Here is a 27563-nt window from a genome sequence, read left to right as displayed (position 1 = left end):
TTTTTTTTTGTCATTTCTGATGGCATCTAAACTTGTACCTTTTCAAAGAAAGAGTATATCGTATGCAAAATTGATCCTTAGAAAAAGTACAGTTTTTTTTTAGTTTTTTTCCTGTTAAAGAATTACTTGTGAAAATTTAAAACCAGAATTTAAAATTAGTTCTGGGTTGGAAATGGAATCAATGATTTAATTTGTCTTTGCTTTTCATTACTGTAAATATTAGGAACAAAAAGTTTTAGGTTTTATCCTGAAGTAAATAATTTCCAGATAACAACAGCTCTCAAATCAAGATTGTGATTAGTGTCTGGCCCGGTAGCAAGCACTTTAGAAATATTAACAATATTTCGTTAACACCATTACAATTCAAAACTCTGCACAATTTTAATAGTTAGTTTATAAAATTATGGCATAATGATCTTCAGACTATCAGTAATATGAGTAGAGAATATTCCAAGAACATTCTCCAAAATGATAAATAATTAGACTTTTTGGTGCATTGACTGCAAATGTTTATAATGTGCCAGTTTTTATGATAGTGATGGACTATGTGTGTTTGGAATGTTTGTTCATGGGCTGATTTGCATTGAAAAACCCATAATGAAATAAGGGAAAACTTACTTCCCCATCTGAGCTGAAATGAGACTTTTTCAAGGATGTCTTACAAAAGCTTATCAAGAATTTATTAGTATTTTATAGATACTAAATGAATCGTATAACATTTTGTTTTATATTACAGTACTCCTACACTATTTCTGGGCGCCTCCTTAGCCAGGTTGGCAGGAGCAGCAGTGCGTAGCACACGCTTCTTGATTAAACCGGGCCCATGACCACCAAATACAGAGGATGCGGAAAGGTCAGGGAACGACCACCGCATATCCCCCAAGCAATATGGCCTTAGTTGCTAATGCTCCTAAAAACCAAATAACACTATTTCTTACTGGCTCAAAATTGAAATGTTTAATGGATCAAAATCAAAAAAAACTTTGATTTTGATCCATTAAACCACTCTCATGCTGCACATTGAATCTTGCTGTTAGTGTGAAAATCGGTTCTGCCGGGTGCCACTGGGTCAAGTGGCACCCAGCAGAATCACTTGATATAAGATTTACTAAATAAGGGGCAATAGGGCAAATTTATTTGGACAGATCATTGTTGATACCTACATGTGTAGGTATCAACAGTGATCTGTCCAAATTGTTGCATACCTGTGGACATCCCTATCATTTACTTTTAATGACTGACCTTATCTGCTCTTCAAAAATTCTCTCTCTCTCTCTCTCTCTCTCTCTCTCTCTCTCTCTCTCTCTCTCTCTCTCTCTCTCTCTCTCTGTTTCCTTGTAATAGGAAATCTGGGACTGCAGTAGCCATGTCCTAAAAAAACGGCTAATGTGGCCTTTTCAGCTGATGGTAATATGCAATTTTTTCTTTCTTTTTTGAGTGTCAGCGATGGAGGATTGCATTACTCCTTGTTATTTTTGGTTTCTGGCTAGAAGCAATGACTCTTCACCTGGTACAACATATGCAAGAAAGTAGTTGCTGCCTTCTGTTTCACAGGCCAATAGAGGATACTGTGCACTTCTGAGTGCAGTTGTTTCATCTCATGTCAGCTGCCACAACACTCTTTGAATGTTTTGCTGAATCCCAGTTCTTAATGGAAGAGCTAGGATTTAGGTTATGCACAACACCAACACTTTCTTGCAATGTTATATTGAAGTCATTCTGAGTTCTTTTTTTTTTTTAAATTAGCTATTTGCTGTACAAGTTTTTTTGAATTGCACTTTCTTCAGTATGTTCAAGAAGTACAACAGTGTGCTTCATCTGGGCAGGGAGTATCATTCAGATTCTCTAGACCAGACTACAGGCAACCCCTGTATAATACAGTACTTCTATGACACGGTTTTGCTCTAACACGATTGATAAATTGCGGCAATCCTCGCACAACATGGTACTATACTTATATAATATGGTTTCACTCTAACACAGAGAATTGCGGAAAACCTCTCATAACACTATTTTTGAGCTTTTATGTGGTGAAATCCCTGTTATTATGTTGGATGTAATTTTTCAACATTTCCATTCTTTTTTTGTGAATCTCCTTTGTTGACTTGCTAGTTGTTATGCAAAAAAAAAAAATTTGGGAAATCCCCGTATTTTAAAATTCAATTTGTCTTACAAAAGGGGAAAGGTGTCATGTCACATGTTGAAAAAAGTTTGAATTTAAATGAAGCAACAATCCGGACTATAAAGAAAAGTGAACACAAAATTAGAACTGCCATAGCTGCAGGATCTTTCATTCCTGCAAATATGACAGCTCGTTCCTGAGCGCCAATAATTAAGAAAATTGGAAAAGCAGTAAAAAACTTATCCCATTAGACAATAATGTAATTAAACAAAAGGCACTAAAAATTTATAATTTAAAAAAAAATGGACAATCTTCTTTAACCCAGAGTTTGTCGCCAGTAAAGTTTGATTTGAGTGATTTAAAAACTGCTTCTCATTAGAAAACATAAGAATTTAAGGGGAAAGTGCATCAGATGATAATGAAGCTGCCAAGAAGTATGCAGAGAAATTTTAAAAAATTATTGAAGAGCATAGATACACACCACATCAAGTTTCAAGTGCAGATGAGACAGGTCTTTTGTGTGGAAAAAATGCCCAACAGAACATATATTAATTTATAAAAGTTTGGGGACCTCTGCTTTACACCTTATGAGAACAGTTTAAGCATTGTGTTTCCAGATGATCGCCTCCGTAGCCTGGTAGGCAGGAGCAGCAGTGCGTAGCACACGCTTCTTGATTAAACCGAGGTTTGAGCCTGTGACCACCAAATACTGAGGATGTGGAAAGGTCAGGGAATGACCATTGCGTATCTCCGGAGCAATATGGCCTTAGTTGCTGATGCTTCTAAACAAAAAAAACCAAATAATAAATAAATAAGAACATTTATTTCAAAAAAAGAGAAAACTGCACCAGGTTTTTAAGGCATCAAAAGATCGTGTGACGTTACTTATGTGCAGTAACGCATCAGGAGATTACATGATAAAACCTATACTAGTTTATAGATCCTCTAAACCTCGTGCAATGAAAGGTGTAAATAAAAACACATTACCGGTATATTGGAAAGCAAATAAAAAAGCTTGGCTAACTGCTGATTATGTAAAGAATGTTTTCTAAATTGTTGTGTGCCAGCTGTGGAAAACTATTTAAAGCAGAAAAATCTAGATTTCAAAGTTTTATTACTATTGGATAATGTGCCAGGCCATCCAAAAGATTTAAATCATCCAAGTGTTGAAGCAATGTTTCTACAACCTAATACAACTTATTTAATTCAGCTATTAGAATAAGGCATTATATATACCTTTAAAACTCATTACATCGGAAAATCATTACAATGGATTTTGGAAAAAATTGATTCCAAATCTATTGAAGTGAAAAAGGCAATGAAACGTTTTTTAATTGTGGACTGTATCGGAATCATAGCTTTATTGCCGAAAGAAGTAAACATTAAATGCATGTTGAAAAATGTATGGCCGGAGTCAGTTCATTCAGGAAATATGGTCGAACCTGTGCAATAATAGAACTTGCTAAGTTGGTAGGAGCAGAAGATTTTGATGATATGACTACTGAAGATGTTCAAGAATTACCGTAAGAAAAAGAGGCTGGCGAAGCAGCTTTGGTGGAAATGGCATCGGAGGTAAACCAAATCAATACAGAGGATGATAGCACAGATGAAAATTCTGAAGTTCCAAATTTTGCACTAAAAAGAGCATACGAAAAGGCATAAACGTAGCCGAGCAATTAGAATCTTATTTTTTTGAATGCAGATCCTTTGACTGAAAGGAGCACAGAGTTCAAAAGGGAGCTTCAAACATGCTTAGCTCCATACCATGAAATTTACAAAGGTCTATCAAGCAAAAGCAAACAAAGCTAGATTACTGTCAGTACATTATGATGGTTTATCAATGTGCTGCTATCTTTTGCCAAAACTTATTCAGTATAAGGAGCATGAAGCTATAAACTGCAATTGGGATACTAGATTTTATTCTTTCTCTACCATTCTGTGACCTGGAGAAATCACAATAAACATTATGGCAGTTCTTGGGATTTCCCTTAATAGTAGCTGACACACACGCGCACACACACACATACCCGGCAGTAAAGTCTGAAAATTTGATGGATTGCAAAGTATTAAAATAACAATACAAATTTTTACAGTAATTGACTCAATTAAACTGATGAATAAAGTAACCCATCATCAAAATAATGAAAACAGAATTAACAGTTATACTGTATATGTGTATGCTATTTTTTTAACAGTGTTGTGTATGAATTCTCTCTCCCACTTGCATGCATTGCAAAACAACCACATAAATACCTCATTAACAGAATATGAATGAATGCCATGGCTCATGTATAGTAAATAGATTTGTCACCTTTTTGAAATCTCTGGCCAAGAGATGATTGTGAGGGGTAGATTTTTTTTTTTTTTTTTTTATGAAAACCCCAAACACGAGAGGTATTAGAACCTATTATACTTAGTACCCTGCTTGGGTTGGAAGTTGAGAAGACAAAAGAAGATATTTGTTGACATTACACTTGAACTTCTGTAGACTGTAATTTTCAGGAAATACTTAAGAAAGAAGGTTGTTCCAGAAAACTGCAGTTGAATGAATAAACGAGGAAGATGAAAAGTTTGTTTTGAGTTTGAAGTTGGACATTAAATGGATGTTGGCTGGTGGCAGCACATGTTCACACTGTTTTGAAAGAGAGAGAGAGAGCGGGAATTATAGTAGTCAATTCAGAAGAACAGTGCCCATGGAAATATCTGTAGAAAAGGCATGCAGCAGAAACAGTAAGTCTATGAGACAGCAAGTGGAGAGACTCTCTTAGAGATGAGTCATTAATTAACCTAACTGCCCTCTTCTGAATGTAGAAGCCTGAGAGAAGTTTTGGGGCCACCACCGCAGATGTGGGAACAATATTCCATGGTAGGGCGGATTTGCGATTTGTACAGAGTGAACAGCTGTTTGGAAGACAAGTAACGCCGAGAGCGAAAGAAAACCAAGTTTTTTAGATGCAGAGGAAGCAATATTTGTAATGTGCTTGTGCCAAGAGAGATTAGAAGTCAGGGAAATTCCCAAAAGAGATATGTTTGTTTGTTATTTGGTTTTTAGGAGCATTAGCAACTAAGGCCATATTGCTCCGGGATATGCGGAGTCATTCCCTGACCTTTCCGCATCCTCCATATTTGGTGGTGACGGGTTCGAACCAAAAGAGATATATAATTTGCCTAGAAATCGGAGTGTCACCAAAGATAAGCATAGGAGCAGAAGAATCCTTTTTGTGAGATATAAGACAAGACTGAGTTTTAGAAGGATTGAAATCAACAAAGTTGTCTTTGCCCCACTGGAGAATTACCCAGAGATCGGCATTTAACAAATTGGTAGTGGATATTTGAGAAGTTGAAGATGATTGAGCAGGGCAAGGTTTCTCAAACTGAGAAGTGGAATTCAATGTGCTATCATCGGCAAATCTACGGATTCCAGTCAATGGAAGAAGGTCATTAATATACAAGAGGAAAAGAGTGGGGGGAAAGAACTGAACCTTGGGGGACACTAGCATTAGTGGAGAACTTAGAAGACAGAGCAACAATTTCCATGCAGAAGGGAAAACACCCTTGGAATAACAAAGTGAAAAAAGGCGGCAAAGAACAGGAGTAAGTTCAGGAGCACAGGTTTGGAGATCAAGTGGAGAAATACCATCAGGACCTGGAGCTTTCTTTACATCGAGATTTGTCAAAATCCTTCTGACATCCTTTTGACGGCAGACCACAGGCGGCATTGAATGGAGGTGGGAGGTGTTTTACCAAGATCATTAATACATGAGTTGGAAGAAAAATGGGATGCTAGCAGGCCAGCTTTATCCTTGGCTGAAGTGACAAAAGAACCATCTGGTTTTGGCAGAGATGGGGGAAAGTTGCGGTCAATAGCTTTGGCAAGAGACCAGAATGCTTGGCTACCATTAGGGCAAGAAGCAAGTTCTCCTCTTAGCATGTTCAAAATCTAGTTTGGTCTGATTAATAACTGCTTTACAATTGTTGCGAGCTTTGGTATAGGCAGAAAATGAAACTGAAAAATTGGAAACAAGCAAATTACGATATGCAACATTCTTCTCTTGAACAGCCTTAGCACATTTATTGGAAAACCAAGTTTTAGATAAAGGACGAGATTTTAAAGTGGAGTGTGGAATAAAAGATTCCATTCTTACAGGAATAATTTCACTGACACGATCTGAGCAAACGTTGACATCAGAAGTTTTGAAACAGTAATCCAACCAAGGAAAAGAAGAAAAGAAATCTCGCAGGTCATCCCATTTTGCATTCTTGTAATGCCAAACAATACAAGGTTGGGAATAGCCATGAGATAAAGGCTCCATTGGAGAAGAGACAATCACCAAGTTGTGATCTGTGGTGCCTAAAGGACCACTCACTTTGACCGTGTACTTAGAAGGGTTGTTTGTGAGAAAAAGATCAAGCGTGTTGGCTGTATTGTTAGGATTGTCCGGTATTCTTGTACGTAAATGAACAATCTGTGCAAGTTCATTAGTAATTGTGAAAGCCTCAGCATCTCGACCAACTGTTTTGGTGTGACTAGAAAACGGAAGCCAGATGGAGTTGTGAACATTAAAATCACCAAGGAAAATTACCTCACTGTTAGGAAAGTTGGACTGGAAAAAGTCAAGTTGCAAAAAGCTCCAAGTAATTAATGGAGTTGGGAGAACGGTACAGACAACAGAATTTGACAGAATGAGATGGAGAGATTTTAAGCCAGAGAAGATCGAAAAGAAGAGATTCCAAATTACCAAGTCTCTGACGGGGAATATCGGAACGGACATATGCACAAGTACCACCTTTGAGGCGAAAGGAATCATACAGCACATAATTTGGGCAACTGAGATGAGCAGTAGTTGAATCAACCGATAACTGAGATTCCGTCAGAAAAAGTACATGGGGTTTGGCAGACTTCAAGTAGAAATGGTCATCGTTGAGATTAGAATCGAGGCCATGTATATTTGTGAAATGAACTAGGAAGTTTTTGAGAGGTTTAGATCTTTTCGCAGATAAGCTTATTCTATTAGTTTGACAATTCATGGTGTATTCGGTAGTAAGAAAAAGTGTGTGTGGGGGGGGAAACACATGCTGTATGAAGTAGTGAAATTTTTGGATATGTCGTACACATGGTAAGAATATATCCAGATCCTTGACATAACGTGGCCTCGACAATGCCCGCCGCATACACATTACTCGGACTCCCTCCAGTCACTATCTGGCAGAGTAGAAGTAGCAAGATTATACAATAGCTGATCTGGAAGCCTCCCAATAGGTTCGGTCCTGTGTACAAACTAGCAGCCGGCCTTCGAACATGGCGCCTCTGTAGCCATGTGGGAAGGAGCAGCAGTATGTAGCACACGCTTCTTGATTAGACCAGGGTTCGAGCCCATCACCACCAAATACGGAGGATGCGGAAAGGTCTGGGAATGACCACCGCATATCCCCGAGCAATATGGCCTTAGTTGCTAATGCTCCTAAAAACCAAAATAACTAACATAACAAGCCTTCGAACATTGTTTTAGAGCTGTACCCTCGAAATGTAAGGAAGGTTGGATCTCGCCATCATAACCTCAAAAGTCATCAGTCATACTGCATGGTGGAAGAGATGGGAAAGGGTTGACCAGAATTTAGCTCTAGAGACTAAATGTGGGTTCCACCACTTCAAGCCTCCAATAAGTAAAGTGGTATTATTGCACCGGTTGATGAGTGTCATCTACCACCTAATATTGCCTGGTAACACAGAGGGGTGGCATTCCTCCGTATCGTGTGGGCACCACGCCTCAACCCCTGCTTACTTTGGTTCGCACCTGGGTGGTCACCCACAGTGTGCTTGTGCATGGAGGTTATACCCAGGATTACTAACAGTCCCACCATTGTGAAGGTGCAAGCAGAGGATTTGGCTCACACACACCATCCGGACTTTGCCAAAATTGGGTCCACTTGACTTGAATGTCACCCAAATATCAGTTCCATCAGCATTTAAACTTCCAGATAGCAAGTTCAGCCTGTCTGGCATATCTGAGAGAATGTCTGTGACAACCTCAAGACCATAGAAAGCAAGCTTGAAATTTTTTAATTAAAATGAAGATTTTTTAGATTATGTTAAAATTAAAAAATTAATTTAAATGTTATTTATTAGGAATAAAATGAAAAGGACTTTTATGATAACTGTTTACTTATATTGATTTCTAATTTCCAGTTTAGGATCTTATAAACACCATAGTATAAAATAGGGATTAGCAAATGGTTGATCACAGTGCATAGAAATAAAAATATAATATAATTTTCTGTAGACTGCCAATGCAAATATTTCTTTTACTTTCATGATTGTAGTTTTTACTTTAAATTTTTATGTGCTTACTTGCCTAACTTTTTTTTTTTTTTTTTTTTTATGTGCATTTGCAAATGTGTGTAATGTGGCTATTGCCTTTGTGTCTGCCTGTCCACGTGTAATGATTCGACTCCCAGTGGCTGGATTTGCACAATATTTTTTATTTGGATATTTTAGAAAGATTTGTTGATCATTTCCATATTTCATTCAAAGGACTAACAATTTTTTTTTTTTTTTTTTAATAATTTAACACCCATAAAATTTCAAGTTTTTTATACATAAATGGAAGTATGCTTGAAATGTTTGGTCATTACTTAGATTGACACCAAATTCTCAGTGTGTGTGTGTGTGTGTGTGTGTGTGTGTGTGTGTGTGTGTGTGTGTGTGTGTGTGTGTTAGTCTCGGGGAGGGTTTTAGGATCACTTTCAATTCAGTCCCCCCAGTCAGTTTCAAATTTGGTCAGATGGTCATTCATTCTTCAAAAAGAAAAATCAGATTGTCAGTGTATGTTTTGTTGTTCTCTAGAGATAATTTTACGTCAGATTCTGATTTTGTATTCCCCACTCCCAATCCTTCCAGAAACAAATAGTAGGGTGCTATTAAGTATACTTTAACTTTGGCTGAGGAAGCATTAGCATTATTAGAGGCATATGATGCAAGAAAAAATCTTATATAGCATCGGCCAAAAAAAAAAAAAAAAAAACATTTCACACATCCATTCCCTCTAAATGTTTGTCCAGTTCCTCCTTGAATTTATTTAAGCTATCAACTTCCTCAATGACAGATGGAAGTTTGTTCCAACAATCAATAACCTGCTGGCTAAAGGCAAATTTCTGCACATCAATTCTATAACTGCCTTTCCTCCATTTAAATTTTTGCTCACTCAGGTTTGTAATCAGGTCTCCAACCAATACAACTACAGTAAATGGGAAATATAATTATTTGACATTTTTTAAGCTTTGTAAACTTGTATGTATTGCTGTGCAGGTCGCTACGTTCAGCTTTATGCTGGGTTTTGCATTCACCTAGTGTTACTGGCAGGCGAAATTGCACATGAGCCAACGCGAAAATCGCTATATACTCACATTGTTCTCTAATATGTTAGTCGCATGTTGGAGCAAATTTCATTCCAAAAATGCACATTATAAAAGAACTGACTGTAGATGTTGACTGGTTGCAGCTTGTGTTCTGACTGGTTTGGAAGAGAGGGAGATTATAGAAGTAAATTCATAAGAACAGCACCCAAGGAAGTATCTATAGAAAAGGCATCAGCAGAAACAATGTCTATGAGACAAGGATTGGAGAGACTTTGTAAGAGATGGATTACTAATTTACCTTACTGACTTTTTTTGAATGGAATTTAGAAACTTGAGAGAGTTTATGGCGTCACCACTGTGGATGTGGGAACAATATTTCATGATTTGAGATTTGTACAGAACTGAAAATATGTTTTGTGGCATATGACCAGAATGACATCAGTGCTGATGAAACTGGACTTTTCTGAAGTTGCTACTGCAAAAATGCCTACATTTAATGGTGGGAAATGTAGTGGCAGAAATAAGGTAAAACGACAGATTACCATTCTTCTAGCAGAAAACATATCTGGTGCAGAGAATCTTTCTCTCTTAATTGTTGGAGAAGCCCTGATGCTTTAAAGATTTGATGAATGACTATGTATCAAGCAAACCAAAAGGCTTGGATATCATCAAAAATCTACAAAGAATGGATCACAAACCTAGATTGCAAGATGAGTGGGGAGAATATGAAAATTTTGTTGTTTGTTTATAACTGTACCCTTCATTGCCAAGTGAATGGGTTATGTGCAATCACTGTTGAGTACCTGCCACCTAATATTGACATCAGTTCTTCAGCTGCTTGAACAAAGTATAAACCAGTGCTTTAAGAAAAATTATGACAAATTCTGTTAAACAAAATTGTCCTGTCTCAAAAATGAAATGCAAATGATATCGACATGCTGCAAGCAATCTATTTATGTGTTCCAGCATGGAGTTTAAAAAATCACCAACTGCTTCACACAAACTGGATTTGTCACCTTGAACAATGCATCACATGCTTCTTCCTCTATTAATCATGAAGAACAGTCTGATAATAGTAAAGAAATTTTAAGTTCAGAAACAAATTTCCCTGTGTATGGTTGTGCTTTGATATATATATATGTGTGTGCTTTGATATATATAAGTACGACATACCTAGATATATGTATGAAACAGTACAATCCATGCAAAATGTATATTCTGAATTATATTATGCTATATTTTAATAGTAGAATTACATTAAATGTTCAAACTTTTCTTTGCTCTTTTACTGGTTATGTGAACTATTGCTGTAACAACTGTTCCTTATTCTCCTGAGGGGGAAGTTTGCTAAAAGAGCTTCAACTGTATATATTTCACCCCTGTTGATTAAGTCTAAGAATCTTCACATTAATCCTTTCTTGAAATGAAAACTTGTCCCACCCATGACTACTGAAATTTCATTTTATTTTGGTTACTTGCTGCTAACATTTCCTGTACCATCATATTGGTGATATTATTTGGATCACTAGTGATAGCCAGGTCAAGAATATTCCTATCCTTCCATGATGTTTTGACATAAATTAGTTGATTCAAAAAATTTACCATACAGGTTCAGGTTGAGTTATGCCAGTCCTTGATTTCCAATCAATAAATGATAAGATGAAATCACCCATAACAAGCTACTCACGCTTACTTTCCCATTCAACTTGCATATAGACTCTCATCATACTTGTTGCTGTCATGTAGTATGTAGCACGCACACACACCCCCTACTCTCACTTTTCTTTATCACTAAATATCTCACACTAATACATTTCTAATTGTGTTGCATATTCACTTGCTCCATGCATTCAGTAGTAGAAAACTCAACTACTACATTATAATATGCACGTGAAATAACTTGCAGCCATTTTCCATGCATTTATGCAGAAACACATGCACATGATAGCTACAAGTTACGTTGTCTGTATGCATGCAAATGTGAATAATATCCTGTCTGCATGGCATCTATTTATTCCTGGTTTCATGGATTAAACATAATGCTGTTGGATATATGTCCATTTACAAACAAGTAAGTAATTTTCATTATTTGAACTTTGATAATAAATGAGAAATCTGTCTCTTTCTTTTTTTTTATGGAAACCCTTAACTCGAAAGGTATTAGAACCTATAGTACTTAGTACCATGCATGAGTTTGAAGTTGAGCAAATGAAAGAAGATACTTATTGACATTAGACTTAAATTCCTGTAGATTGTAATTTTCAGGAAATATGTGTTGAGGGAGATTTTTCCAGAAAATGGAAGTTGAAGGAATAAATGAGGAAGAAGAAAAGTTGGTTCTGTGATTTTGAAGTTGGACAGTAAAAGGATGCTGATTGGTTGCGGTACATGTTTGGACTGGTTTGGAAAAGAGAGGGAGAATTATAGAAGCCAATTCAGAAGAACAGTGTCCATGGAAGTATTTATAGACAAGGCATGCAGCAGAAACAACGTCTATGAGACAGAGTGGAGAGACTTTGTAACAGATGGTTCATAAATTAACCTAACTGCCCTCTTTTCAATGGGGTTTAGAAACCTGAGAGAGGTTATGGGGGGCACTGCTCCATGAACAATATTCCATGGCTGGAAGAACTTGAGATGTGTACAAAGTGAATAACTGTTTAGAAGAAAAGTAACGCTTAGAGCAAAAGAGAAAACCCATTTTTTTAGATGTAGAGGAAGCAATATTTGTAATGTGCTTATGCCAGAAGAGATTAGAAGTCAGGGTAATCCCCACTAGAGATATGTGATCTTGTTTAGAAATCTGAGTGTCGTTGCAGATTGAACATGGGAGCAGAAGAATACTTTATGCAAGATATAAGACAGTTCTGAGTTTTAGAAGGATTGAAATAGTAATAGTATTCACCATATGCTGCAAGGAAGCCACAGGCTTTTGCTGCACTGGCAAAAAAAAAAAAAAAAACACCAAGAAAATACAAATTACATGCCTCTCTCCTCACACAGGTAACTATCCAGTTGACCTCTGAATTAATTCAAACTCTCAGCCTCAACTACCTACAAGGACAACTTGTTTCAGCACTCAACAACCCGCTGGCTAAAGGAAAACTTCCTACAATCTAATCTAAACCTCGACTCCTGTAATTTGAATTTATAGCTCCTAGTTCTGTAATTCTTTATAACAGTGAAATTTCCACCTTCATTCATTTTACTAATCTATCTATATATATCTCTCTCTCTCTCTCTCTCTCTCTCTCTCTCTCTCTCTCTCTCTCTCTCTCGCGTGCCTGGTTGCCAAGCTCTGTAGCCCACATAATCGGAGTCTTTCCTTGTACAATCATTCTTTTGCTGACCTCACCATTTGAGTTGCCATCTTTGGACCCTTTCAAGAAGCTCGGTGTCTTTTTTCAGATGAGGTCTCCATACTTGAACGTAGTATTCCAAATGTGGTCTTACAATTGCCTTATATAGTGGGACTATGACCTCCATAGATAGCTCTACAGGATAATGTTCAATAAATCATCAATAGGACACTGTGGGCTTTCCCAGCCACCTGTTTCACTGCTCAGAAAACTTAATATCTGCTCGTATCGTAACTTCCATATCCCTTTCCTTCTCCATTGTTTTTATTTCAACCCCACCAAGTGTATTTATTCGGCGGTTGCTATTCCCCAACAATAAGACTTTGCATTTAGAAGCATTAGAACATAGCTGACACTTCTCTAATCATCTTTGAAGTCTGTTCAGGTCATTGTGAAGGAGCACTGCTTGGCACCAATCTTTTCTTTAGTTGCAAATTTTGACACCACACCTTCTATCCCTTTGTCAATGTCATTTATGAAAATGAGAAACAACAGTTGCCCAAGAACTGATCCTTGAGTGACCCCACTCCTGACCTTACACCAATCTGAAGAACATCCTTTAATCATCACTGCCTTCTGCCCTGCAGCCACCCAGCAATCCATCTTAGAATCTTACCAGTAATCCCAACCTGCTCAAGCTTGAAATTAACCAAGTTGTCTTTGCCCCACTGGAGATCAGCATTTAAGGAATTATAGTAGATATTCGAGAAATTGAAGCTGTTTGTGCAGAGCAAAGTTTCTCAAACTGGAAGGTGGAATGCAATGTGCTATCATCAGGAAAACTACGGATAGGATTTCTAGTCAGTGAAAGAAGATCATTTAATATACAAGACGTAAAGAGTGGGAGAAAGAACTAAACTTGGGGAATACCATAATAAAACTTGGTGAGGTTAGAAGACAGAGAGCTATCTACCATCATGTGCAGTGATCAGTTAGAGAGAAAACTGGATACCCATTTACAAAAAAACAGTTGGCAAACTATAAGGTGGAAGCTCACTTTCTTTCCCGTTGACATTTTTATCTTTGTTTTGGAGCATAAATTCAGTATCACATACATTAACCTCCAAATCTATGAACACCATGCATTTACAAGAAGTTCATAAGTTGAAAGTTTGTAAATCAGAAAGAATTTTCCAATATGATGAAATATGAGGATGCCTAAATTTTTTTTTTTTTTTTTCATGTCTCTGTTGCAGTATAGTTGATACATTATTTAATATTGTATTTCATTTTCTTTATACAGTACAGCATAATATCACACAGTAAAAACAAAGTGAAGTACATAAAGATTGATGCAAATTACATGGTCTTTACACTGCTATAAAATTATTTATTATTAAGGAGCACCTTTCTTTCTTCTTCTTCTTTGGTCCTTAGCTGGCAGCTGGGGGAGGCAGTTGGCCACGCAACCAGTATGCTGCTGTAGGTGCCGCAGGGTTTCGGATTTGCTCTTTGATGTTCTTCCATACCTTACGATCAATGGCGTCAGTCCTGGCCTGGTTAAGGTCGAGACGTCGGCTCTTCAAGTCATTTTCCACTTGCTTGGCCCACGTTTTCCTAGGCGCTGTCCGTTGGATGCTCCATTGGGTGGGTCGTTGTCTCCAAAGGAGTCTGGATGGTATTCTGTTCGTGCCCATTCTACATACGTGGCCAAACCATCTAAGCCTTCGCTTCTGGATTTGGTTGGCAATGGTTGGTTGCTGTTGGCATCTGGCGCGGATGGTATCATTAGTGATGCGGTCGCGAAGAGAGATGCCCAAGATCTGCCCAGGCATCGCATTTGGAATACCTCAAGTTTGTTCAAATCTAACTTGAGACAAATCCATGTTTCCGATCCGTAAAGAAGAATGGGCAGAATCAAAGTCCGGAAGAGTCGGATTTTAGTCTTTGTGGAAATGTTGGTCCTCTTCCACAGACACCATTTGAGCGAGGCGAACGCAGTGGCTGCCTGTCCAATTCTGCTGTGGATTTCCATGGTGGATGCAACTTTCTTCTCCTGGACCAGCGACCCAAGGTATTTAAAGTCCTGCACTTGCTCGATCTGGACGCCTTCGAGATAGATGGTGGCTTGCGACCCATCTGTTGTCAGGGCCTTTGTCTTACCAGCATTGATCTTCAAACCGTATGGCCGGGCAATGCGGGCAATGTCGTAGAGGATGTCCGTGGCTTCAGCGTCGTTACTGGCAAGGATAGCACTATCATCAGCAAACATCGGGTCAGTCACATAGTGATCCTTGTCATATTGTATGCCCTGTCTGTTTCTGAATGCTTGCCTCATAATGGCGTCGACCACGATGTTGAAAAGCAACGGGGAGGCTACATCCCCTTGGCAGACTCCAGTTTGGATGGTAAATTCCTCAGATAAATCGTTCTGGATGCGCACCTGGCTGGTTAAACCGTTGTATGCAGTTTGGAGGAGTGTGATGACTTTTCGAGGTACATGTTCAACCTCTAGTAGTTTCCATAAGGCAGGCCGGTGGTCACAGTCGAAAGCAGACTTAAAGTCAATGAAAACAATGACGGTTTGCTGTCCACACCGGATCCTCTCCTCCATCAGCTGACGAATGGCAAAGATTTGATCACAGCATCCTCACCCGGGTCTAAATCCTGCCTGTTCTTCTCGACTGGTTTGCTCGCGATGTTTTTGCAGTCTTGACTGGATGATCTTCATAAAGACCTTTCCGATGATGGAAAGGAGGCTGATGCCACGGTAGTTCTTGCAGTCCCGGTTATCACCTTTCTTGTGGATCGGTACGATAATGGCTTTCCTCCATGTTAGCGGAATTTGTTCAGTGCACCAGATGGTTTTGAGGAGCGAGTGTAGTCGGCGAAGCAGTACATCTCCCCCGGCTTTGATCGCTTCTGTGGTGACTTGGTCCACTCCTGGTGCCCTGCCATTCTTCAGGGATTGTATGGCTGCTTTCACTTCTTCTACTGTAGGCTCAACATCGACCATGGAGACCTCAGGGGGGTCGATCGAAAGTGCTGTTGCTGGCGGTCCCTGAGGTGGGTCGTGATTATACAAAGCTTTGAAGAATTCACTCCACCGTTGCAGGCGTTCGGATGGTGATCGCACGAAGGTCCCATCAGCATTCTTGATGTTGTCACTAATCAATTTGGTCTTTCCACTCAGACATCTGAGGGTGCGGTACTCGTTCTTGGATGCCGCCACTTCAAGATCGTCTGCCACTTGGTTCCAGTATGCTTCTCTTTCTGCTGTCATTCTTTGTTGGACTTCTCGGTTTAGTTGCCGGTACCGTTCAGAGTCGACCAACTTTGCCTGTTTCCGTTTGTCCACGAGGTCGAGGCACTCGTCTGATATCCATGGTTGCGTTCGACGTCGGGCAGGTGGACATAGGGGCTTGGCACATTCCAGGATGGCATCAGAGATCTGCTTTTCTTCTTCATTTATATCCTCGGGCACGGCCAGCATCTCGAAGCGGTTGGAGGGCGATCTGATATGCCTGTTTGGTGGCAGCATTCATTAGCTGCCTCCAGTCCAGCTTGGCTGACCGAGATGATCTTTTTGCATGCCGTAATTTGAGCTGCACCTTAGCCCGGATGAGGTAGTGATCAGATCCGCAATCAGGTCCCCTCATGGCACGAACGTCCATGAGTGATGAGTGAAATTTGGCATTGATCAAAATGTAGTCCAGGATTGCTGAGTCCTTGCCAGATGGATTTCGCCATGTAAGTTGATGTTTTTGAGGGTGCTGGAAATGGCTGTTTCCAATGATCAGGTTGTTAGATGCGGCAAAGGACAACAAACGTCCGTTGTCATTGATCTTCCCATGGCCAAACTTGCCCATTGTTGTTTCCCAACCAGATCTGTCCACGCCAATGTGGGCATTAAAGTCCCCTGCGAGGAAGATCACTTCTGTCTGCGGAATTGAATCCAGCGTATGTTGGAGCTGGTTGTAGAAGTCATTCTTGGTCGGGTCCAGGCTAGTCTCAGTTGGCGCATAGGCGGAGATAATATGGGTCTTGATGGTGCCCTTGACAGTAAGGACTGCCAGGCGGTCCGATATTGGTTGGAAAGCGATCACACTACTGGTGGCCTGAGCATCGACCATAAAGCCCACTCCTGCTTCTCATTTCTCACCACCAGAGTAGAATAGCATAACCGCTTCGTTAGGTGCTGGTGGTTGGATGATCATCGTTCCAGACCCGGTGAGCCTTAATTCGGATAATGCCGCGATTGATATCTTGCACCTAAGTAGTTCTTGGGCAATGATTTCCTTTTGTCCAACGTGGTGCCCCGTTCGAACATTCCATTCGCCAATGTTAATTGTCCTTTTCGGCGTAGTAAGCTTATTGCTGTGGCCAGTGATCCACTTCACACCAGCACCCTGGGTCCCCAGTGCTGGCGCATCGGCTACCCCGGATGCGGTAACATTGTTATAAGGAGCACCTTTACCAGAGCCTTGATCAGTTGATTGCAAACTGGGTTAAAGTCCAGAAAATGTGAATATAACATATAACTGTAGTCTTGAATTTTAGTGACTAACTTTCCTAACTGCTTTCTAATTAGAGTTAAAAATTACACAAGCATTCCCCTGTACAGCATCTAACTTTGTTATTGAAAAGTCCTTCCTCAAGTACAAAATATCTTTACTATTGTGTCTGTCTAGTAAAATTTTTTTAATAAACAATGCTTCTTTGGTTTTCCTTCTCCTAATATTTTAAAATTATTTTTGAAACATGTTTTGTATATTTGTCTATACATAGGTGAGATAGGGCATATGTAGGTGAGACAGGACTATACATACATGTTTCCCATCTGTGCCCTGTCTCACCCATGTGTATCTTTCTGCATTTGTATGTATTCTGGTAAATTACATGTCTTATTTAATAGAGGTGCTGGATCATTTAACTGATTTCCCATCTTATTTATTGGTTTGAAAATTGCTTCTATCCCATATTTTTTGCAAATCCTTTGTTTTTTATCACAGTCCCTTTGACATACAAAGCGAATATATCCTTTATGTAATCAAATTTTCTTCTTTGGTTCCCATTTTCCTCATTCCTAAAATTATCAGTTAGTTTGCTTGTAAAAATTGTTTTGTAATGTGTTTTTTATGTTTACTATTTCTTCCTTTAATTTTTGTGTTGTCACAAATAGTAAGACAGTGTTTGTTATAGTTTACTAATCCAAATTTTTATATCGTATGAATGATTGGGAGTGAGTGAATTCCTCTCTATATGTATGTGTGTTTTTCCCTATACACCAGGGTACCCAACACCTTGCCCTCTTTTGACTGAAACATCCAAAAACAGTAGCTGTTGTTCTCCATTTCTAGTTTAAACTTTATATTTCCATGTAAGCTATTTATTTAGTCTTGAAATTTTTCAGATCTGTTTCCCTATGCTCCCAAATTAAGAAAATATTGTCCACAAACCACCCTAGACTGTAGATGAACCTTAGCAAGGGATATCAGTTATATTAATAATGGATTCCACATGCTAAGTCCTGATCTTTGTAAGTAAAACATTCCTTAAATTTAAAGTGATCCAATTCAAAATCCATCCCAGGGCAATGTATTAACATCTTGTTAGATAATATTTTGTTTGTATGTCTGTCTTTACTTCCCATCCTGTAGGTTTTTTCTTTACTAATTCTGTAATTTCCTCAATAGGTATGTTCATGAGCATTGTTGGCATCAAAGCTTGCTAATAAAGTGGACTCTGTTATACTTTAAACTCCTGCAAATTATTCTATTTTCTTTAAGCAGAGTTAATGTTGAGTAGCCATTTTGCTAAAAAACCTGCTGCTGATGGGCTGCCTAATTGTGTTGCCGACAGTGCCAAATAAGTACGGGGTTTTGTTGTTTATAGATCTCATGAAATTGTAAGTTTTTCTGTTAATATGTCTGCCATATAATTTTTTTTTATTGAACTGGCATTGCATCTTCCTTCCCTGCTATTCATTGGGTCTATTTAATTTCCTTGTGATTAAATATTCGATATGATCCCAAACTGTATTCCATTAGTTTATTACCAAATTATTTAATTTTTATACATAGCTGCAAACTCTCCAGATTTACAATGGGAAATACATCATTTTGAGCCCCTTTACTTTTCTTTTTACAAAAAAAAGGTAAAACTACGTCAGTTTTTTTTTTTTTAATTCAGTGAATTTGTACTTATTTTCATTAAAGAATTAGCCGGTTCTTTAATGAAAATAAGTACAAATGTGGAAGTTGGAATGTGGGAAATACAGTGTTGCTTGCTATAACATGTGACTGCTCCATCTCATCATGCCTGGGAGAGGTTATCAGAGGTTATTAACAATGTCCACCAGTATGATATCAAAGAAATATGATGTGAAATTTCAGAAAACATATGTGCAAGAATTTCTGTGTATTGTAAAATCCAGAAAGGGTAACACATTTGTTTTATGTACTGTGTATATGGATCCAATTTTTCAATTTTAAGTGGTGACAAATGGGTGTAATGAAACATTTGCAAACAAATAAGCACAAGAACAATGAGCACCATGTAGAAAGGAATGCAAAAATAGAATTAGTATTTCAAAATAATGATAAATGTAGTCATATATTCATTCACATCAATGTTTATTTACATAGAACATTGTCTTCCTCTGAGTTGTGCTAATTTTGCAAGCAAAAATGTTTTCCAATAGGGGGGGGGGGGAATATATATATATATATATAGTTATGGAAGGACAAAAATAGCAATTTTTGTCCTTCCATTACTATATGTGTAAAAATGTGCCATTTTTGATTGCTACAGATGGCAGTAATCGAAATGATTCCAAGCTGCATCCCATTGTGGTGAACTTTCCTGTATACAGGGTGATCTGTATACAATTAAAGTCAGTAATAAAGTCAATAATACAGTCAGTAAACAATTAAAGAATCGGTATTTCAGTGAATTTTTTATGTATAGTAACGAGATTAGTGCAGAAATGCATAGAATTACGTGGAGTATTTTCCAAAAGAATGTCAAAATTAGCTCCAAACATGTCTACTAGGCGGTGCTATACTATGAATGACGTCACACTGATGTCTGCTATAAAGGCACTGCAAGAACAACAGCCAAGCAGTTTAGTGAACATTTGGGAAAGAAAAAGAAAATAAGCTAAGCAGTCATGTTATCATTACTGGATAAAGCACTGTTGGTGAAATGTTATTACCTTAATGCTGAATTTGCAACTGCAGCTTTGCGATCTTTCTGTCAGCTGAAGGGTATGTGGCATGGTAAAGGACCAATGACTGTTGCAGGACTAAAGATGATGATTAAGAAATTTGAGAGAACTGGTTCGTTACAAGATTGTCCACGAAGTGGAAGACCGTCAACATGTGCTACAACTGCGGCTGCAGTTGCCGAAGACCTGGATACTCTAATGGCATCATCATCACATGGAGAAGCAAGCTCTTGTGAAGTTTCATGTCAAACTGGTGTCCCATATGGGGGTGTGTGTGTGTGTGGAGAGCACTAAGAGTAGTCCTCCATAGATATCTGTACAAAATTCAACACCTTCAAGAACTTAGGTGTCCCAGTTTTGCAAAGCGGAAAGCATTTGCGTTATGGTTCAGCAAATTGAAGTACATAACAACTAGCTGTCAAATGTTTTGTGGACGGACGAAGCCCATTTCACTCTCAATGGCACTAAACACACACAATTTCAGAATTTGTGTGACGGAAAACCCTCAAGCTTACATGGAAACTCCATTGCATCAGTCAAAAGTAATGGTGTGGTGTGGATTCACCTCTTCTTTTGTTATAGGGCCATTTTTCTTTCAGGAAATCAGTGATTCTGGTTTTGAAACTGTCACTGTCACAGGTCAGCATTATGCTGACCTGTTACGAAACTGCATTATCCCTAGCCTCTGGGGGAAAGGCAAGCTTTGGATGTTGTGACATTCCTGCAGGATGGAGCACTACCCCCATATTGCTTCTCTTGTGAAATAACTGTTACTCTCAGCATTTGGAGAGAATCAAGTGATAAGCCGTCACTTTCAGCATGAATGGCCACCAAGGTCTCCAGACTTGACACCTTGCGATTTTTGGTTATGGGGCTACCTGAAGTCATGGGTTTACAGAGATCACCCAAATTCATTGGTAATGTTAAAAGACTCTATACGATGGCAGGTATCAATGATACTCCCAGAAATGCTGTTTCATGCTGTCCATAACGTCGTTACTCGTCTTTAAGCAGTGCTCAACAACGAAGGCCACCACATTGAACATTTACTATAATGCAGTGCTTTGTGGTGTTACAGATCAAGCGCCACCTGGTGGACATATTTGGAAATAATTTTGACATTTTTTCAGAAAAAAACCCCACTTAATTCTATGCGTTTCTGCCCTAATCTCGTTACCATACGTCAAAAATTCACTGAAATATCAATTCTTTGTTTACTGACTTTTGGATCACCCTGTATGATTCAAAAGTTGGATCAGCTTTTAGATCATACAGGGTGATCCAAAAGTTTAAATATTAAATCAAAAGTAGCTTGCTCTCGGTGCCATCATTGAAATGTGACTCTGCAGGGTGCAACATTGGGTATCTTCTTCTGAACAACCTGAAGCATGTGGAATTCCTTTAAAAAACATTGTTGCACTTTGTGCTGATAATATCAATGTTATGGTAGACCTAAAAATGAGCAGCAAAGGTGGTGGCACTGGCCTTTGTTAATAGTTAATGTGCTTATTATAAAAGTGTGAAATTTTTTCTGCCCTCCCAAATATAGCCAAACCTTTACTGCAGTAGTTTCTGAAGTGATTTTTTACAATTTTTACAGAGTAATTGCACGCGTATTTTCTCATCACCAACTTGGCTTTCTTTACCTTCGCCGAAGTGCAGGCTTTCTTCAGGCGAAGAAAGCCTGCACGCGAAGCACGCAAAAGTTCAGTGAAATTTGCCAGTAAAAGTACTTTGCCATAATGGCATTTGTATTGTTGCTCGCTCAGTAAACATACAGTGGATGTTATTGGTCAGGAGTAGAAATTGAATCCCATGGGAGCTTGAAACCCTCCCAAAGTGGAGGGGTAACCTGACCTTTTTTCTTTAGAATCACTAGTGGATAAATTGTTTATTAATTAAAAAAAAAAAGGCAAAGGAAGCCCACACGAGAAGCACGGCAAACTTCCAAAAGGTTTACCGGTGAAACTACGTTACGAACATTTTTACGACACCAGAACTTCCAATATGACTCTGTTCTTGATTCGGTTAGTTAATTCAATTAGTGATTCTAAAGAAAAAAGATCAGGTTACCCTCCCCCTCCACTTCTGATGGATTTCAAACTCCGGTGGGATTCAACTGCTACTCCAGACTGATAACACCACCGTCTGTTTACCAAGCGAGCAACAACACAAATGCCGTTATGGCAAAGTACTTTTACCAGTAAATTTCATTGAACTTTTGCGGGCTTTTTGTGCAGGCTTTCTTTGAAAACCTTAGCCAGCAATTGTTTGCTGAACAATAGTATTTTATGTGAAACACCAACATGGCTATTAACTTTCAGATTACATGCAAAATAGTGCACTTCTTTCTTTCACTAGTTCTCTAAACATCTGCAGTATTACAGAAATTGTGTATGTAAGATTTGTTATTGTTTTTGCATGATGATGGATATATTTTAATATAAAATATCAAACAAAAATAATGAAAGACACCCGTAATAAATAAAGAATATTTTTATCAATTTCTTTGAATTTCAAGCCATTCATCCTCTGAGATGAAAAACAGACTCCACATGAGTGGAGTGTCACTCATGTGGACACTCCACATCTGAAAAATTCCACATGCATTTGTCAGATGCCATTTCATGTGATTTCATTTAATTTTTGCTAGGGCAGTGAAACCAAACTCTACAAAATCACTGTCTCACAGATGCCACTTGAGAGCTGGAGTTGACTACAAGAAACATAGACACTATTGCTTGGCTTACCTGGTGTCTGTTGCCAAATAAAAAAAGATTTCTTGTAATTCATGGTATATTGAAATGAAAACAAAATGCTGCATAATCATTTAAAGAGTATTGGTGGAGGAAGGTGCATGGAAGAGTTTGATTTTATTTAAAAATAAATAAATAAGATAGCATTTGTTAGGACTAGGTGAGCAGCAGAGGGTTTCAGAACAAGTTAAAAGTGGCAAGAAAAACCATATAATTACTGGTGAGTGGCCCTTGATTCTTGTTCAAATCCAGTTCATGATCTAAAAGTTTTGCATGAAGGCAAATTAACAAATTCCTTAAGAAACAAACTGAGTTACACATCTGGTGAAAGCAAGCCGAAACAGGGCAAACAAACTCTAAGCATGTATTATCCTCACTCATGGAAAAGTCTGTTTATACAAGCAAATTGCTCTATTCAAGCAGTTTGCTTGTTTCTTTTAAATGATTAAATTTATACTAACACCTGAAAATCCTAACAGTTTTTCAAACATCCTCAAAACCATGTACTGAGATCATTATTCTTAGATATATTCAAGGAATGTGATTTGTAAATTTGTTATACCAACAGTTTTTAAAATCTTCCATTTTGGAAGTAATTACCAAACTAGGCAGAATGATTCTGACTTCAGCATTTCTGCTGCTGCCATGGTCATGGAGAGCCTAAAACAAGAAATTTTCTTATTTTGTTTAGTGAGGAAGTATTTTATTGACTACATAGTGCACAAATTTCATCAATTGGCAATGCATGCTTAAATAAATGAAACATTAGATGTTTTGCTGCATTGGTTATGTAAATTTCAGTGTGAAAACTCACCAGAAGCTATTATGAAAGAAGAAAGAATTGATGTACAGTGCGCCTTGGCTGGGGAACTGACAAGAAATATAACCCTCGAAATATAACAAATTATCCCAAATTATGTTTATAATTTTAACAATTTGTCACAGCAATGCTGAGTATAAAAGAATATTCAGCCCAATTGAGAAAAAAAAATTTGAGTTCAGATCTCTCTTTCTGCTGGAAATGCTCTTGGCTGCCAAGTTGAGACAATCAGGGCCTTTGTTATAAAAATACTAAAAGGATAAGAGAGGGCTGCTTTGTTTACTATATAGTGACATGTATTAATAATCACTATTACATTGCCTTTATCTTCTTTACTAATTATTATTGATTTGGTGCCTTACGGGCCACCTGCCTGACTGTTCTTCACCCATAAGATTTGTTTTGTGCATTAAGTATGTTTATTATTATTTAATGTTTCCCATTTCTAAAACTAAATTAACTTATTTAGGATTTTCTGTGTTTGGATTGTCTGTTAGATGTTAATTGATGATGATTGCTTCAAGAAAGATGTGGGTACAGGCTTTGCTCTCTTCGGAAACGTTGAGTCATTTTGTTTATAATGATGGTCAAATTATGACTATTACCACTTATCCAGTGGCTGCATCAGGTGTTCAGAGGCAGAAAGAGAAATCTAAAATTTGACAGCTTTGCCTTTTGACTGCATCCATCACAGCATTGTCAAATTCTGTCTTTTCAAGTCCCTTTTTGAGATTTGGAAATAGAAAACAGTCCGCTGGGTCAAATCTGGTGAGTGGGGGTGGATGCTGTAATAGCTCGAACCCATAGTCACACAGTGTTGCCCAAGTCACAAATGCTGTGTGCACCAGTGCATTGTTTTGATGCAAGATGACTCCTTTTGGCCAGTTTCCCATGCCTCTTGAGCTTTAATTCCTTGGGGAGATGTCTCAGCAGGTTAGAATAATACTATGATCACTCCTTCTGCATCCCAGAAGACAGATGCCATGACTTTCTGCCAACTTCTGCACTTGTAACTTTTTAGGAGAGGGAGAAGAGGGATTGCTTCCAATGTATTGATTGTTCTTTTGTTTCAGGTTCAAAGTGGTGCACCCATGTTTCATCCATAGTTACATACTGCCCTCAAAACTGAGCTTCATTAGCTTCAAAATGCTGCACAATCTCATAACAACACCTCACTCTTTCCCACTTCTAATCTGCATTCAGTTCTTTAGGGACCCACCTCAAATAAACTCATTCCTAAAATATTCACCACAATATCATGAACTTGCTCATGGGAGATGTTGATCATTGTCTCAGTGTGCTTCAATGTTATTCTGCAGTCTTGCATGATCACGCCATGAATGGCATCCACATTTGCAGGTATCGACACGGTAACAGGCCTCCCACTGTGGCATGCATCTTCAACAGTCCTATCCATGCTTAAATTCTTCAACCCATTTTTTGGCATTGCATATGAAGGACAAGATTCCCCTATTGTTTGCTGCATGTCTTCATATTCATAAATCTCTTGGTGATGTGCCCTTTATATGAAGGTACTTAATTACTGCACAGTGCTTGATTCTCTCAACAGTAGCTGTCTTCATTCACCTTCCACACTTCAGTATTCTCTGTAAAGGAGAAGAATATAGTTACAAATTTTCTCTGAACACAACAAGAGTCACAGCACAGATTAGCAATATTGCCTTTCATCTAAACCATTGCAATCTATATTTGGATAACCCCTCCCTTCCATAGATGAGATGAGAGAGGGTTCACAAAAAATAAAATTTAAGTGATAGGCAAAAGCCAATGCTATGAGCACTAAAAAACATTATTGTAATGTCAGCAATGTGAAGACCTTAGCAACTCAGTGAAAAGATGTATCCACAATATATGAGATGAGAGGGTACACAAAAATTTAAATGAATTTGAGTGCACCTAGTGCTACAAGAGATATAAAAATATTATTGTTAAGTGGTGGCCCAAGCCATAATTCTTACATGGCATCGGGCAAACTGCTACTATTTGTACTTATCTAATATTGTGGAAACGCCTTCCATGAGTTGCCGTGGTATTGCAATACTCTAAATAATACAAACTCCAGCAAAGAAGTATATTACTGTTTTATTTTTATTTAAAGTGTTTGCCAGTTTAATGATTTTTAGCACTGGTAGCATTGGCTTTTGCCAATTACTTAATCCAACTTTTATTTATTCCCATAGCCTTTCATCCAAAGGATTTGCAAATTTTGTATGGATTGTAAAGCTAACACCATGTTTAATGGTGTTAGCTTTACAATCTATAATCAATTTAAAAAACAACCTCTTACAGGTTTTTTTTTTTTTTAATTAGAAATCCTGAGTCACAATCGCACATTTAAACCAGTTCTTTAGAAAGTTCCACTTTGTTTTTGTTTGATACTTGAACAAAGAAGTTGCATAATTTTTTCACATGTCAAATATCAGATACATTGGCTTGGCAATTGCCATGTGATATTCAGCCTTGACTGGTTACAACTTCAATTTTTATTTGATGATTTGCCCGACTAATACTTATAATACAAGATACAAGTTGTGGGAATCCTTGATGTGCAATCTTCAGTGATACATCCATCTGAAGTTCTGCCATTCAGATATCTCACCTTTAGATAAAGGTTGTTTACAATGTGTTTCAGGTCAACTTCATTCCTGGAATTTATTGACTCTACTTTGTATAGACTATTATTATGAAGTTACTTGTCGATAACAAAGTCCTCATATTGTAATAATTTTAAAAAGTAATTAATGCAAAAATCACAGTTAAAAAATATAAAATTTGAATAAGGTTATTCTAATTTGTTTCAATAATACTAAGTTCATGATTTTTTTCATCATTGTTCTGAATGAAAAGTTTTTGTTCAGAAGTGAAGTCTTCACTCATATGAATAAAGTTAATTTATCTTTAAAATCCTTAAAAATATTTATTGCATATGGAGTTTATATTTATTTCCTAGCCTTTGAAAAGGAGAGATCTCGTCCTAAAAATGATCTCCTGCATTCTCCAAGAGATTATATACGCTCCTCAGAAAAAAGAAGCTATAGCCCAGAATTTTCTCCAACACCTGAAAGAAAACGGAGGAGAAGACTAAGGGGAAGAGCCAATCGTTGCATTCAAACACCGCACGAGCAGATATTTACCTCAGCAATACCCAAACGCAGTGTTGCTGTTTGGTGTAAAATTGGCAAGGAAAAAGATGCCCCATTGCAATGGTATTTTTCTTCAAAGCCCTGGACAAAACAGGAACGTCCTTTAAAGAATGAGCCACCTCCTACTCAAGGTACTTTTGCTTTCTTATTTAAAAAGAAAGCGAATCCATTAAATATTCCAAAACAGACAGGAGGGGTAAAAGCACCCGATGTTTCTGTCCAGCTCTTACAGTACCGTGTTCCCCAGCGTAATCAGTAATCCTGTATCATATTTTTATTTTTTTTATTTTTTAATTACATATGTTTTCCATAGTTTGCATGTTTAAAAAATATTTCATTGTAAATTTAAGGGGATATTTTATTGCATTTTTTATATTTAAAAAATGGCTGGTTTTAAATATTTTATTAATATGATTTTTTAGTTAATTGAAGAAATGCAGTATGTATACTTCCTGTTCCTTCTTTAAAGTTTGCAAAATATTTTGCTACCTTCATTACTTCTGTAAATGAAGAATACAAAAACTGAAGTTCATACATTTAAAAATGACCTTTAAAGCCTTTAGAGAAGTAACAGAAACATTAAATACTCAAGAACATGTTTTCTTTTTTGTTATCATTAGATATAAAAGTACTGTGTTAATATTATCAGATTAGAAACTCTTGACTTCAGTGTTAATGTCTTTTAAAATTAAACATTATGAAATATACAGAATAAAATATTCCCTTCCATAAAGGCCTCTGAGTCAGTAGATTTAGCTTATTAAGTTGATGTTATTTCAAGTATGTGATGACTGACAGTGCTGTATTTGTATGCCATT

At 37.7% G+C, this 27563-nt stretch overlaps 1 protein-coding gene across 2 annotated transcripts in view; it reads left to right on the top strand.

Moving 5' to 3' along the window:
- Positions 1 to 27115, top strand: part of LOC150084292 (uncharacterized) — a 143157-nt gene extending 116042 nt beyond the window's left edge. For both annotated transcript variants that reach the window (XM_090375969.1, XM_090375968.1), the window contains one exon: positions 26553 to 27115. In XM_090375969.1, coding sequence (XP_090232095.1) covers positions 26553 to 27004 — 452 coding nt within the window. In that variant the 3' untranslated portion in view covers positions 27005 to 27115. The remainder of the gene's footprint in view (positions 1 to 26552) is intronic.
- Positions 27116 to 27563: the final 448 nt, after the last annotated feature.

Source organism: Mastigoproctus giganteus, chromosome 6 (genome assembly GCF_048544385.1).
Source record: "Mastigoproctus giganteus isolate SK-2022 chromosome 6, ASM4854438v1, whole genome shotgun sequence".
Lineage (NCBI taxonomy): Eukaryota > Metazoa > Arthropoda > Arachnida > Uropygi > Thelyphonidae > Mastigoproctus > Mastigoproctus giganteus.
This window is presented reverse-complemented; position numbering and strand designations above follow the sequence as displayed.